The 14,954-nt window shown below is 44.9% G+C and overlaps 1 protein-coding gene across 1 annotated transcript; it reads left to right on the forward strand.

Annotated features, from left to right (window-relative positions):
* Positions 1–598: 598 nt before the first annotated feature.
* On the forward strand, positions 599–13,646 carry LOC146056325 (small ribosomal subunit protein uS8-like). The gene is made up of 4 exons (XM_083168383.1): positions 599–758; positions 1,504–1,583; positions 11,860–11,945; positions 13,514–13,646. Exons 1-4 carry the CDS (start codon positions 602–604, stop codon positions 13,605–13,607), a joined length of 417 nt encoding a protein of 138 aa, XP_083024509.1. The 5' UTR covers positions 599–601; the 3' UTR covers positions 13,608–13,646.
* Positions 13,647–14,954: the final 1,308 nt, after the last annotated feature.

The following is a 14,954-nucleotide window of genomic DNA, read 5'->3' on the forward strand; positions in this document are numbered from 1 at the left end:
GCTGTGGTGCATGGTGATGTAGCTGGTTTGTCCTGTTATGGCTGACAATGTTGTAAATCAGGCATGTCTGAACTATCGGGGTCCAGCTGTTGTGAGACTACAAGTCCAATCATGCCTTGCCACAGTTTTGGTATTAGGGAATGCTAAAACTATTGCAAGGCATCCTGGGATGTGTAGTTTCACAACAGCTGGAGGGCCACAGTTTGTGCATGCCTGATGTAAATGCACTGTATACAGTAATCCAAGTCATTGTAGCTTCCATACTTTTATATTGCTCTGAACTTGTACATATGACATTCTAGCACAGCAACCATGAGAGTTGTAACATTATATAGTATAATGCTGGAAGCCACTGTTTTGAGTGTGTGGTCTGCTGGTAGATCCTGCTAATGTCTTGACACTTGGGTTGTTAACCCTGCTGATGCTGAACATTTTCTGGAGGGTGCTGTTGAATATACTACTTTCATGCTCCTCCAACCTATTGTATAGTGTTCTTAGTAATGTTACCAAATGCAGGTTTCGGACACTTGCAATATGTGGATTCTAGCTTGCAGTACTACATTAATCATGACTAGTAGTGTGCAGAATGCTCACTGATCTAATGCATTGTTTTATTGCAGGCACCATGGTGCGCATGAATGTTCTCGCAGATGCTCTGAAAAGCATCAATAATGCAGAGAAACGTGGTAAGCGCCAGGTTCTCATCAGGCCATGCTCCAAGGTGATTGTGCGATTCCTTACAGTGATGATGAAGCATGGTAAGTTGTATTTTTTACTTTTTTGTAAACTTTTCACAAGCAGGGTCCTCTTTCCATGTGTGCTTTTCCTTCTCATAAATTATCTTCGATCTGTCTTCAATGGCACCAAATCCCATGGATTTCTGCAACCCATGAACACTGCTGCATCAGAAGACACTGAAGCAGCAGTTTTTATGTACCCCATACTTTGTGTATATTGTATTTAACTTTGAAAGGCCCATACACATTGTGTGACTTTAAACAGAAAGCAGCTTGGTTTACTCGTTTGAGCGGCTTTCAGCTTGAAAGCCCGCCCAGTGTACGGTGCGCGCTCCTGCATCATCGCTGGCCCATCCAGCAGATGAGGTGTGAGTGGATGGTTTTCCATAGCATCCCGCTATGGAAAGTAGTCCACCCTGGGGAAAACTGCTAAAACAAAAAACGCTTAGTGTGTATGGACCTTAAGTCAGTTTCCTGTTTTACTAATTCATGTACTCTATAATTGGGTGCTACTGGTCCTTTTTGACGCCATATAACTAAAGCAGAATATTCTGTGTAAATCTGTACCTTCCAAAATTCCACTAGACAATGAGCATTTAATTAATGTAATGCTTGCCCTACCAGAGGCCAGTCTGTTTTATTTTGTTCATTTAAAATAGGGGGTACTTGGGTAAAACTGTGAATGACTCTTTGCTGGGGGTGGATTTCCTAATGTGGAAGCTAGTAAAAACGCAGTGCTTTCTGATATACCCATCTTTTTTTGCAGGTTACATTGGAGAATTTGAAATAATTGATGATCACAGGGCCGGAAAAATTGTTGTCAATCTTACAGGCAGACTTAACAAGGTGAGCGGTTAGATATTTTGTCATATGGCTCTGCCTTAAATTACTTTCACTTGCAAATACTTTAAATTAGGCATGTCCAACCTGCGGCCCTCCAGATATTGTGAAACTACACATCCCAGCTTGCCTTGCAATAGTTTTAGCATTCCCTAATAGCAATACTATGGCAAGGCATGCTGGGATGTGTAGTTTCACAACATCTGGAGGGCCGCAGGTTGGACATGCCTGCCTTAAATAAACTAAAATCCACTTGTAGGTCAGACATGCATAATTAGCAATTGGAGAACTTCTAAGTATTGAAGTTTGTAGCTATAGCATTGGAAATATTGCACCTGACTCTGCATTAATAAACCAAGTACTACTGATACTTACCAGATTTTGTAAGTGTAGCCTTCCTGTTTTCAAGGTGGTGCTTTTCTATAGATGAGAACTAGTTTGTTGACACTTTAAAAGATCCACAGGTGGACCTAAATTTTTAGTTGTCCTTCTGTAAGGAGACCTGCGAAATCTGCACTGTATGGGGTCCTGAGGACTGAGTTTGAGAACCTTTGGTATCTCCTCCAGAGCCATCATGTTGCTTGGAGAACTCATGGTGTGTAGACACGGTGAGATTTGAGTGCTAAACAATCTTTGCTAACTCTGTACTATTTACATACAGTTCATGCAATCTACATTAGATTTGCACTATATAGTCATTGCTGCCCTGTATCTGTTTCGATTTTTGCTGTCACAGGAGCGCGCATGAGTATCGCAAGGTAAAAACCTGTGCGATATGCATGCGCTTTTAACTATATAGCCAAAATCTAATGTCCTAATCTCAGAGTGTACACAGCATCAGAATGATTGACATAGGTGGTGATGGCATGATACAGCTTAATTGGCCCTCAGAACACAGGTTGAAAGTTAAGTTTGTGTATGTACACACACGCGCGCCACTGGTGGATTGGATACCTGTAGTTCACATTTCTCCCTTGCTAGTTCTACATTACTGGTTAGTCAGGAGATGTACTAGGTTTGCTTCTGAACTTTTCCTGTGTGTAAAGCACTAGAGCAGGTCTGGTCAGCCTGTGGCTCTCCAGCTAGTGTAAAACTACATGTGGTGTTTTTCTTATTGTGTTACCAGTTACGACTTTATTTCATGTACATAGAGCAGCTTGTGTGTAACGTGTTCATAGAATTGTTATGACACAAGTGTTTTGCAGCGCTGTACAAAGGAACAATACAAGGAGACTAGGTTAAGATTAAAATAAATAACAAAAATAGAGAACATGAGCTCTCATGGGCAGGGCCCTCTCATGCTTTTCTTGTAATATGTAGGTTTTTCTGCCACCCTTATATTTCAGTGTGTGTGTATTTTTGTGCTCATTTTATGTATTGGGCACTGTGGAATACTTGGTGCCATATAAATAAACTATGATAATGTGGACACGGTCTACAATGTCTCAATGTAAAAATTGTAGTTAGGTTTCTGATTGGAAAACTAATGCTTTCTACACACTGGCCAATAAAATTGCTGTAATTGAACAGCTGATATTAAGGCATATCTGGAGTAAACACCCATGATATGAGACAGTGTCTGTCCTGCAACACAGCCTATAGCTGATATAGCCTCAGAATTCCTGATGCATTATGGTGTGTACAGGTGGTCTGCCGACAGCCTGCACTCTTACTGCAGAGGCCACCGGGGAATGACATTACAACTGGCCAGGCACATGTAACTGCCCACCCAGCCTAGTGTGACATGTTAGGCTGTGTTCTTGGGTTGGGTGAAATCTTATACCCAAACAGACATGATTCCCGAACAAGTCTTCAAGTTTTATATTGGTGAAAAGACTTCTCTCCTCTTATGCAAGTATTTTCAAGGGATAGTGTCCCACAATTTGAAAATGGAGGCGCTACCTACTACTTAATTATAGACACACATCATAAACAAGAAAAGGTAAGTATAATGTACAGTAGGTGCACTGAAAATCTAATAATGACTCTTAAAATTGAACTTAATAATTTTCAATAAAATTGGTGAAATATTAACATAATAGAAAGAAATAAATAACAGATATTAGATTTAAAACATAAATGACCACAGCTCAACCACGTCCTGAATTTGCAGGGTTAAAATTGTCCCTGTATTCTTTTAAGGCCCCCATACACTATGCGATTTTGGGACGATTTCATCTGATTTCGGCACTTTGGGCCGATAACTGGGTGAAATCGGCCCAAAATCGCGGGTGTGTGATATCTGATCCGATGTGCGCATCGGTCCGATCAGGAAGGTCAGCATGTACGATCATGTCCGACCTCCCTGTATGCATGTGCCTGCCCCCCTGACATGCATATGCATGCAGACAACTGGGGGAGCAGTGGGGCGGGCAGTGAGTCCCTGAGCGCTTGGCTGGCGGTGCTGTCAAGTGCTGACCTGGCTGGGGTGGTGTGGTGATCAGTCTCTCATTCAGCAGCGCAGTGGGACGCGCAGTGGCGGGTATTACATTTTTAAAATACCTGTCAAATGACTGGCCGTTCTCCGATTGGCTGAGAGCTCTCAATGAAGAGTATTTCACATCTTAGTAAATTTCCCCCTTAGTGTTTTTTCTGAGTTAATACACTGATCTAGTGTGAATCCATTCCTGAATATCAGCATTTCCCTACTGTCTAAAATATTATTACTGTTGGAATAAATTACAAGTAAAAATATAAACATATCTGTGAACCAATACACGCATCTGTTAGAAGTGTGGACGGGATGCGGCCGAAATGCTGGCAATTTCTCCCTCTATGGGTGTCCACAATCCCCCCCATAGAGGGAGAATAAAATTAGAGTGCCGAGCGTAGCGAGGCATCGGGCCTGCTGCGTGTCGAGCACAGCGTGCCCGCAAGGGGGGCGATCCACGGCCCCCCTTCTTGGCGGTCGGGATTTCATACTGAATCAGTGTAGACACCAGATAATGAATTCATAAAAGGCACGAGACGGTCCTCCTAAATATGCTGACATATGAAACACATTTAATCAGAAAAACACTAACAGTGTAACAAGTATCTGGACACACTGTATTTATAAAGCTCTGATCTATTTAAGATGTATAAAACGCATTGAAGAGCTATTTAGCCTAAGTGATGGTGATCTTAAATAAAAATACTATTACCTACTTTCTTGTAACATAAAGAATACAAGAAAAGTAACAATTCTGTCTGACAATACTCAGAGAAAGTGTCTTACTGCAACACATTAAAAGCATACAGGGACAATTTAACTCTGCAAATTCAGGACGTGGTTGAGCTGTGGTCATTTGTTTTAAATCCAATATCTTCTGTTGGTACTTGTTTCCTAGACAGCGCCCAGATTTTCTATATAGGGAAATTGCATCGCATGGGCCATTTTAGTGCCATGGGTTTTTTTTTTTTTTTTTGTAATTTATTCACTGCCGTGTGCCCCAGGGGATTGCATCGCACCTCCCGCAAAATCTCATGGGATTTTTATAGGGTGTGCGATGCCATTACATTAGCTATACAATGATATCATTGTATGGCATACAATGATGTTTTCCGCACCCCAAAGCGCGGCACTGTTTTCATACTTCCCCCTATCCACGTCGGCGTGGAGTTGATTTTATGTAATGTGGAAAGCCACCGAAGTTTGGCGAGCGCAGCGGATAATTTTACATGTATTCTGCGTCCTCTCACTGCACTCGCCACACTATATAAAATCAACTCCACGCTGATGTGAATAGTGGAGGTATGAAAGTCGTATTACTCGTACCGCTGTGCTCTCTTCGGGGTGGGGGGATCCCTAAAACGTCATTTCTCTAACGTCCTAGGGTATACTGGGGTTCAGGTAGACAATGGGGTATAGATGGGTCCAAAGGAGCCGGTGCACTTTAATAAAAATTAACATCCTGTGTGCTGGCTCCTCCCCTCTATGCCCCCTCCCACAGCCCAGTTTAGAAAAAAGTGCCCTACGGACCGGTAGCACACTCTGGAGCTCCAGAGTTTTTTCTTATTTTTATTTTTAATTTTATTTTGCAGCAAGCTGTGCTTACTGCTGTCCTGATGGAGGGACACGGCACCAACCTCTTACAGGGTTAATGGTCCGTGTCCTGCTGCCGGGGTTTGACCCGGACGGTGATGTTACCGCAGTCATTAAGGACTGACGAGCACACCTTCAGCCCGCCGCCCCATCAGAGTGTCGGTACAGCGGTAATAGGTCTCCCGCTAAGGGGATTCTTCTGGCCGCGGCGGCGTGTATTTTACACAGACGCGCCATGTTGGGGGCGGAGCCTCCCGGAGAGCGCGAAAGAGCAGCAGCAGCCAGCGCCATTACCGCTTGCTGAGAGCACCGCGAGGACGCAGCAGAGACCGTACAACAGACTGGTAACACAGTGGGGTTGTGGGGGTCCGTGGGTGCTACTAAGTGCCACACTTGTGTCCTCTATAGGACCAAACTGCGTTTATTGTTAGCCCGGGTGCCTAACTAACGCCCAGCTAAGGGCTTGTGTGCTGGCTCTCCCTCTCTGTCCCTTCTCACTGCTTGGGGAAGTTACAGTTGCTCTGCGGGTGTTGGTATAGTTATATTTATATATATATATATATATATATATATATATATATATATATAAGCATTATATACCCGACAGCATGGCAGGGAAGAAGTCTGTGTGTCAGTCATGCCATGCAAAATTCACCCCCTTAGTGGAGGGGTCTCTTGTGTGTGATAACTGTATTTCACCTGAGCAGGGTACTAGCAGCCAGGAACCTGCTTGGTTAGATTCTATTAAGGGAATGATGTCTTCCATCTCTTCTGAATTAGCTGTGGCTAGACAGGAGAGACATGACTTACAGAGGTCTGTGGCTGATCTTAGAGCTACACCTGCTGCTCAAAAACCACCTAAGCTTCTTCCTCAAAAGCGTTCTTTGCCTGCTTTGCTGGGTACAGATGATGATGAGGAGTTAGAAGATGATGAGGTAGAGATTCCTGAGGTAGTTGAGGAATCTCACTCTCAAGGGGTGGATGCTCTCATCTTTGCAATAAGAGAGGTCCTAAATCTCCCTGATAAGGAAGAGGAACAGACAGAACTAATGTTTTTCTCTACAAAAGAAAAATCCTCTGCCACCTTTCCTGTCTCTACAGAGCTTAACAGGAAATTTCAACAGTCTTGGGCTCACCCAGAAAAGAGATTTCAGGTGCCTAAAAGGTTCTTATCTATTTTTCCTTTCCCGTCTGAGGATAGAAAGCTGTGGGAGACCCCACCGGCAGTGGATACATCTGTATCCAGGCTCTCTAAAAAGATAGTGCTCCCAGTCCCTGGGGCAGTCTCTTTAAAGGACCCAGCAGATAGAAAGTTGGAAACCACATTAAAGGCTATCTATGTGGCATCTGGGGCAACTCAGAGACCAGTTATTGCAGGTTGTTGGATAACCAAGGCCATTAGCAAATGGGCTGAGGCAATTCAGGCTGATTTACAAGAGGATAACCCTCAAGTGGATATGCTGACTCTTTTGAGACATATCCAGGAATCTGCAGATTTTTTATGTGAAGCATTAAAAGAGATTGGAGTAGTGGCAGCTCAGACAAACACTATGTCTGTTTCCGCCCGCAGAGTCTTATGGTTACGACAATGGGCGGCCGACCCAGAGTCTAAGAGGGGTGTAGAGGCCTTACCTTTCACCGGGGAGGCTCTATTTGGTGAAGAACTAAATAAGTGGATTTCACAGGCAACTGCTGGAAAGTCCACTTACTTGCCGTCTGCCCCTCCACCCCCGCGGAGAAATTATTCAGGGCCCTCCTTGCAGTCCTTTCGGACCGCGAGGTTCAGGTCCAGAGGCCGTGGAGCCTCAAATGCAGTCAGAGGCACTAGGGGCAAGTCCCGCAGAACCCAGTCAGCAGTCCTGCCCGAGCAGGCTCACACCTCCACTCAGGAAAAGCCCTCAGCATGACGGTTCCCTTCCTCAGGGGGGGGACATTCCAGTGGGAGCACGTTTACTTCATTTCAGTCCGGTTTGGCGGGCGTCTGCCCTGGACCCTTGGGTGCTAGAAATAGTGTCTCAAGGATACAGAATAGAGTTTGCCTCTACCCCGCCTCAAAAATTCTTCAAATCAGCCTTACCAGCTTCACAGGAATCTCAAAGGAACCTTCTGGAGGCGGTTCGGAAACTAATAGATCAGGCTGTGGTAATTCCGGTACCTACCCATCTCAGGGGGAAGGGATACTACTCCAACGTATTCGTCGTGCCCAAACCAGACGGTTCGGTAAGACCTATACTGAATCTTCGGTTTCTGAACATGCATCTCAAGACCTTCAAGTTCAAGATGGAGTCCTTGAGGGCGGTCATTTCGGGATTGGAGGAAAGGGAATTCCTGGTGTCGTTAGACATAAAGGATGCCTACCTTCACATCCCGATATGGCCGCCACATCAGGCCTATCTTCGCTTCACGATCCTAAACGACCACTACCAGTTCAGGGCTTTACCTTTTGGCCTGTCTACAGCCCCTCGGATATTCACGAAGGTCATGGCAGAGATGATGCATCTACTCCGCCGGGCCGGAGTGAATATTGTGCCATACCTGGACGACCTTTTAATAAAGGCCCCTACCAGAGAGTTACTGGAGGAGAGTGTCAGCACCACCTCCAGGATCCTGTCAACCCACGGATGGATACTGAATCTAAAGAAGTCGCAGCTAGTACCATCTCAAAGACTTCTTTTCCTAGGGATGATACTAGATACGGTGGCGCAGAAGGTCTTCCTGCCAACGGAGAAGGTTCTGGCAATCCAAAAGATGGTGCGGTTGGTTCTGAAACCGCGCAGGATATCTGTCCACTCCTGCATACAACTACTCGGGAGGATGGTAGCAGCATACGAAGCGATTCCCTACGGACGCTTCCATGCGAGGACTTTCCAACTGGACCTCTTAAACAAGTGGACGGGGTCTCATCTCCACATGCACTCCCTAGTCACTCTGTCATCGGAAACAAGAGTCTCTCTTCTGTGGTGGCTGAAGTCATCCAACCTGCTAGTGGGAAGGAGGTTCGGATTTTACCCATGGGTACTCCTAACAACAGATGCCAGCTTGAAGGGTTGGGGAGCAGTAACTCAGGGAGTTCACTTCCAGGGTCTATGGTCAGAGCAGGAGGCCTCTCTTCCCATAAACATCTTAGAACTAAGAGCAATACACCAGGCCTTAATACAGGCCTCCGATCTGCTGAGAGGAAAGCCAGTTCAAGTCCAATCGGACAATGTCACGGCAGTGGCATATATAAACCGCCAAGGGGGCACAAAAAGCAGGTCTGCCATGAGAGAAGCGGCAAAAATTCTAAGGTGGGCGGAAAGCCACGCAGAAGCCATATCGGCCATCTTCATTCCGGGAGTACAAAACTCACTAGCGGATTATCTCAGCAGACACACCCTGCACCCAGGGGAGTGGAGTCTACACCCCCAGATATTTCAAATGCTGGTGGACAGGTGGGGGTGCCCTCAGGCAGATATGATGGCCTCACAAATGAACAAGAAACTGCCGAGATATTGCTCCCGAACGCGGGATCCTCTAGCAGTGTCGGTGGACGCACTGACGGCGACATGGCCCTTCAGTTTCATTTACCTGTTTCCGCCCATCCCATTGATCCCGAGAATTCTCAAAAGGATAAAACGGGAAAGGGTTCTGGTGATCTTCATTGCCCCATATTGGCCGCGCAGGACCTGGTTTGCGGACCTTCTGTCCCTGTCTCTGGAAGACCCTTGGCCTCTGCCACACCGAACAGACCTTCTACAGCAAGGGCCGTTCATTTATCACGACTTACGTCGGCTAAATTTAATGGCGTGGAGATTGAAAGGGAAATCCTAGCAAGAAAAGGCATCCCAAGTGCCGTTATTCCAACTATGCTCCAGGCTAGAAAAGTAGTCACTTCAAAGCATTACTACAGAATCTGGAAGCGGTATGTCTCTTGGTGTGAAGGCCATAAATATCCTCCTTCGGAATTCAAATTAGGAAGATTCCTTAGGTTTTTACAGGCTGGGGTTGATCTGGGCCTTAGGCTGGGTTCCATCAAGGTCCAAATTTCTGCGCTGTCTATATTTTTTCAAAGACAGTTGGCGACTCTCCCAGAGGTGCAGACCTTCATCAAGGGGGTCTTACACATCCAACCACCCTTCAAAAGTCCGGTGGCGCCTTGGGATCTAAACCTAGTTTTGGAATTTCTTCAATCATCATGGTTCGAGCCTTTGAAGACAGCAGAAATAAAGTTCCTTACATGGAAAACGGTTCTGTTATTGGCATTAGCATCTGGTAGAAGAGTCTCCGAGCTGAGCGCACTCTCTTGCAGAAGCCCATACCTAATTTTTCATGCAGACAGGGCTGAGTTGCGTACAGGGCCGAAGTTCCTCCCGAAGGTGGTCTCGGCTTTTCATATTAACCAGCCCATTGTGGTGCCATCGGTTTCTACTGGTTCTTCCACACCTAAGGCTTTGGATGTGGTTAGAGCTTTGAGGACTTACGTTTCTCGAACAGCTCGTACAAGGAAGTCTGATACTCTCTTCATCCTATATGATGCTAGAAAGATAGGATGTCCAGCGACAAAGCAGTCCATCGCCAGATGGATTAGATTAACCATTCAGATGGCCTATTCGCAGGCCTCTATTCCTGCTCCGGCCTCCATATCCGCTCACTCTACCAGGTCGGTGAGTGCCTCGTGGGCGGCTGCTCGGGGGACCTCATTACTACAGTTGTGTAGAGCAGCCACCTGGTCGGGAAACAATACATTTGTAAGGTTTTACAAGTTTGATACTCTGGCTTCAGAGGATCTACAGTTTGGAAACTCAGTGTTACAGGGACCTCAGCACTCTCCCGCCCGTTGTGGGAGCTTTGGGACGTCCCCATTGTCTACCTGAACCCCAGTATACCCTAGGACGTTAGAGAAAAGGGGATTTTGATTACCTACCGGTAAATCCTTTTCTCGTAGTCCGTAGGGTATACTGGGCTCCCACCTCTGTGCTTCGTTCTACTGTTTGGCGTGTTTGACTGACTGGTTTCGTCAGTGCTATGCTGTTGGTAGTTAAAGTTAAAGTTATTCCTCCTCTCTTAGTATGACCGTCTCCTTCGGGCACAGTTTTCTAAACTGGGCTGTGGGAGGGGGCATAGAGGGGAGGAGCCAGCACACAGGATGTTAATTTTTATTAAAGTGCACCGGCTCCTTTGGACCCATCTATACCCCATTGTCTACCTGAACCCCAGTATACCCTACGGACTACGAGAAAAGGATTTACCGGTAGGTAATCAAAATCCCCTTTTTATGACATACAATCATATTATTGTATTCCTAATATTACATGAAAAAAATCGCATCGTATGGCACTAAAATAGCCCATGCGATGCAATTTCCCTACGCAGAATACCCCACTAGGCAAATAGCTTAGTGGGCGCCGTTCTAGGAAACAAGTACCATTTCTTTCTATTATATTTTAATATTTCACAAATTTTATTGAAAATTATTATGTTACATTTTATGATTTATTAAACTTTCAGTGCACCTACATTATACTTACCTTTTCTTGTTTATGATGGAAATCTTCTACCCGCTGCTCCCTGTTGTCTTGTGGCCCCCTTAAGGCTTTTTCACGCGCTCCGGCCCCTGCCGGACGGCGACAAGCCATGCCGCACTCTGTAGTTAATAATAGACACAATTGTGTCCATTCACCCAGGACGGCCACGGCCCGGCCGCCTGGTTGTATCCGGATCCCACCGCTAGAAGGGATGGCTGCCGGGCTGTGGCCATCCCCTCCATTGTAAACTACTATGTGGCACAGCTTCCTAGCTGTGCAGGATTTCGCCGCCCGGCAGGAGCCGGAGCATGTGAAATAACCCATGCACTAGTGAGACTTGGTCCGATTGGACCGATAAATCCGACAAATCTCATGTTGGACATCATGTCCAACCCGATACTTGGTCCTGTGTGTATCAGAGTAGGAGGATGGACGGGCTGCGCAAAGATAATTCTTATGTGCAGCCCAGAGGAAGGTGGCAGGAGCAGGCAACAAAAACCCTACAAATGAATGGGAAGCCACTGATTGGCTGAGAGCTCTCAGGACCAGTGGCGGGATCCCACTGGTCCTATCGGCAACCCTATTATGCTGTGGGGGTGCTACAGGAAGCTGCTTTCTATAGCCATACACATTCACTATTGGCAAACCTACAATAATCCTATGTCTACTTTGGATTTGATTTTAAATAGTAAAAAAATAGTAATGTTACGTGTGCGTGTACAGAAGCCTAGTCTGATCTTATCTGTCTTTGCAGTGTGGCGTCATTAGTCCCAGATTTGATGTGCAGCTGAAGGATTTGGAGAAGTGGCAAAACAACCTCCTGCCTTCACGTCAGTTTGGGTGAGTCTCAAACACTGGTTACTCTGTGTGAACCCCTTGGTGTATACCCCAACCCAAATGTGAAGCTGAACAATGTTTGTTCCAGTACGACGGAGGCTTTTATTTCAGTACCTCTTTAAATAAGATTTCTATGTAGAGACTGATTGCAAGAATGTGGCTATTGGTATTATCTGAAATAACCTTGGGTCTTCAAACAGATAAAAAAAATAAAATGTATATGTGAATCCCAGTAACAAACATGTCTGCCAATGTACTATTCAGTTAACCAGGTGTGCAATGCTTCAAAGTAGAAATGTGATTGTACAGTTGTATTCTATATTTGTGACTGATACCTACCAATGCTGCCATCTAAGTTGCTACTGACTGGCTGGGCAGTTCTGCATACACTGGGTGATTTCTCCTAGCCTGCATGCTGGGCAGACTTGGGAAGTCATGGTGCGATTTTGTGCACTTTTCTAAGTGATCTGACTTTATCGCTCAAAGTAACCATAGATTCTTAAACACATTGCGAGGGGGGATGTTAACCCGCGCGGCGCTCCAGTGCTATGAATATTTAATGAGCGCTCATTAAATATTCACTGCGCTGAATTTAGGACGCAGCTCATTGGCTGGGTCCTAAATACCGTTTCAGACCCGTTTTTGATGCCAAAATACCGGTTCTGAAACGGGTAGAACAGCTTTTGTAAAACGGTACAGTGGTTCTGCACCTTTCAGACCGCACAGATTACAGCTTTAAAACTGTTAAAAATCGGCAAAATACCGGTTTTTAAGTGCGGTCTGAAAGGGGCATCAGTGTGCTGGGGAAAAATGTCTTTAACTACAATAAATGTTTTCATATGTCTGGGGTGCACTGTAATATCTATAATTACTGATACAATGTGGTTTCTGAAGAAATTACTTCCAAATGTAATGTCTAACAGACATTTTTATAAAAAAAAAATTGTTTTTTAAATCTTCATATATATCAGGTGTGTAGTAACAGAACCTGAATATGAGTGTCAATGCAGAAGACTTGTTTATGGCTGGAATGAAATGGCATACCTTACAGTATATTGTAAACTTGACAATGTTGTTATACATTCTAAGCCACCATTATCATGACTTTGCTTTGTAGGTAAAACTATTTCAAGTATAGTTTGGTTGCTTGAAATATAATTTTTATAAAAGTTCAAAGCCCAAATAACTGCATCTGTAATGTACTTCCGCTTTGAGCTGTGACTGTTTTTAGGCCCCAAACTCTCCACCCCACCAGCAGTCCCTACTGCTCCTACCTCAAATCTGTCCTCACAGCTCCATCTCTCCATATCCAGCAAGTTTGAAACAGACCAGTGGCTCTCAGTTATGTCTTTATGCACACAAAGGAGTAATGGGGTCAGTGGAGGTACTTCACCTCAGAGGGGAGTAGTTTTACATAAAGATTCAATTTGTACCTTATAAATATGCCACTCTCCAGCATAAACTGTTCTTTTCAGTGGAGTAATCTTATTGCAGTGCATCTGTAAATGTCATATTTACTGTCTGAATAGTTTTCGCTGGAATGTTTGACCATAGTGTTCATTTTGTTACAGGTATATTGTGCTCACAACTTCAGCTGGCATCATGGACCACGAGGAAGCACGGCGAAAACACACAGGAGGCAAAATCCTGGGATTCTTTTTCTAATGTGTAAAACAGGCAGGACAATAAATTTATCAGAAACAATGTGTGTATGCTGTTTATTGAGATTGCCCTCTGCACTTCTAACTGTACCGGACTCAGAACATGGGAATAGAAAGTATCCAGCTAAAGTGTAAATTCTGTGTTACAAGGTGGACTATGGCTTAGTGCTTGGGCTACTGTCTGGGTATTGGCTTGGCTGTCTGTACCAAGAGCCTTGATTTCTATTTCAACAATCTCTCATTAAACACAGCCAGCAATAAATGACTAGGCGCTTGGGGTATGTGCCAATTCCTCTGGAAGCAGCAGGCTGATTACTCAACAATTGCTTGTAAAAAAACAAAACGGGAATACTGTATTGAGCATGCTGCATTCAAAAGCAACTTTATTATTCTGTAAACACGGGAATTATTCCTTACCAGCCTGTAACAAAATGAATACCTAAAAAATAGGATTTTAATACCTACCGGTAAATCCTTTTCTCGAAGTTCTTATGGGATACAGGGAGTCGTTCTTAACGATGGGGAAAAGAGCTTATCCGAAGGAGACAGGCACATATAAAACTTTATACAGGGTGTACTGGCTCCTCCCCTCCCTCTAGCTTCAGTTAAGTGAACTGTGCCGAAGGAGAAGAACAATATGAGAGGAATATGTGAATATTTACCGTGGTGAGATTCATCCAGCACACCCAACATTCACACCACCTTAGCAACCCCAGAAACTGGGAAGTCTAAAGGCCTAAGAACATGTCAACTTTTTTGAACTGTGTTCCAACTAGAACAATGTACAGGAATTATCACCAAGTGACTATTTACACTCGTGAACTTTTAAGGTACACTATGTAATAGTAAGTTACCTAGGTAACCTACACCCTTATGTCCGCCAGGGACAAAAGGGTAGCAGAAGGACCCAGTATTGGTCCACATCTCACAAAGTGAGCAAGGCAAACCTCCGCACAGAGGCGGGCAACCTGTATCCCATAAGAACTTCGAGAAAAGGATTTACCGGTAGGTATTAAAATCCTATTTTCTCTATCATTCTTATGGGATACAGGGAGTCGTTCTTAACGATGGGGATATACCAAAGATATCAGAACGGGCGGGATTGTGCGGAACCTATTGCCGCAACACCGCTTGCCCAAACTGAGTATCTTCAGTGGCCAGAGCATCAAACTTGTAAAATTTGACAAAAGTGTGTTGGCCAGACCATGTGGCTGCTCTACACAATTGTAAGGCCGAAACTCCTCGGGCAGCCGCCCAGGAAGTCCCCACAGAACGAGTAGAGTGAGCTTTCACCCCAGCAGGCATAGGAAGCTTTGCTACCACATAAGCCTGTTTAATGGTTGCACAGATC

This window comes from Crinia signifera, unplaced genomic scaffold, assembly GCF_055691185.1.
Source record: "Crinia signifera unplaced genomic scaffold, ASM5569118v1 HAP2_SCAFFOLD_796, whole genome shotgun sequence".
In the NCBI taxonomy this organism is placed as follows: domain Eukaryota; kingdom Metazoa; phylum Chordata; class Amphibia; order Anura; family Myobatrachidae; genus Crinia; species Crinia signifera.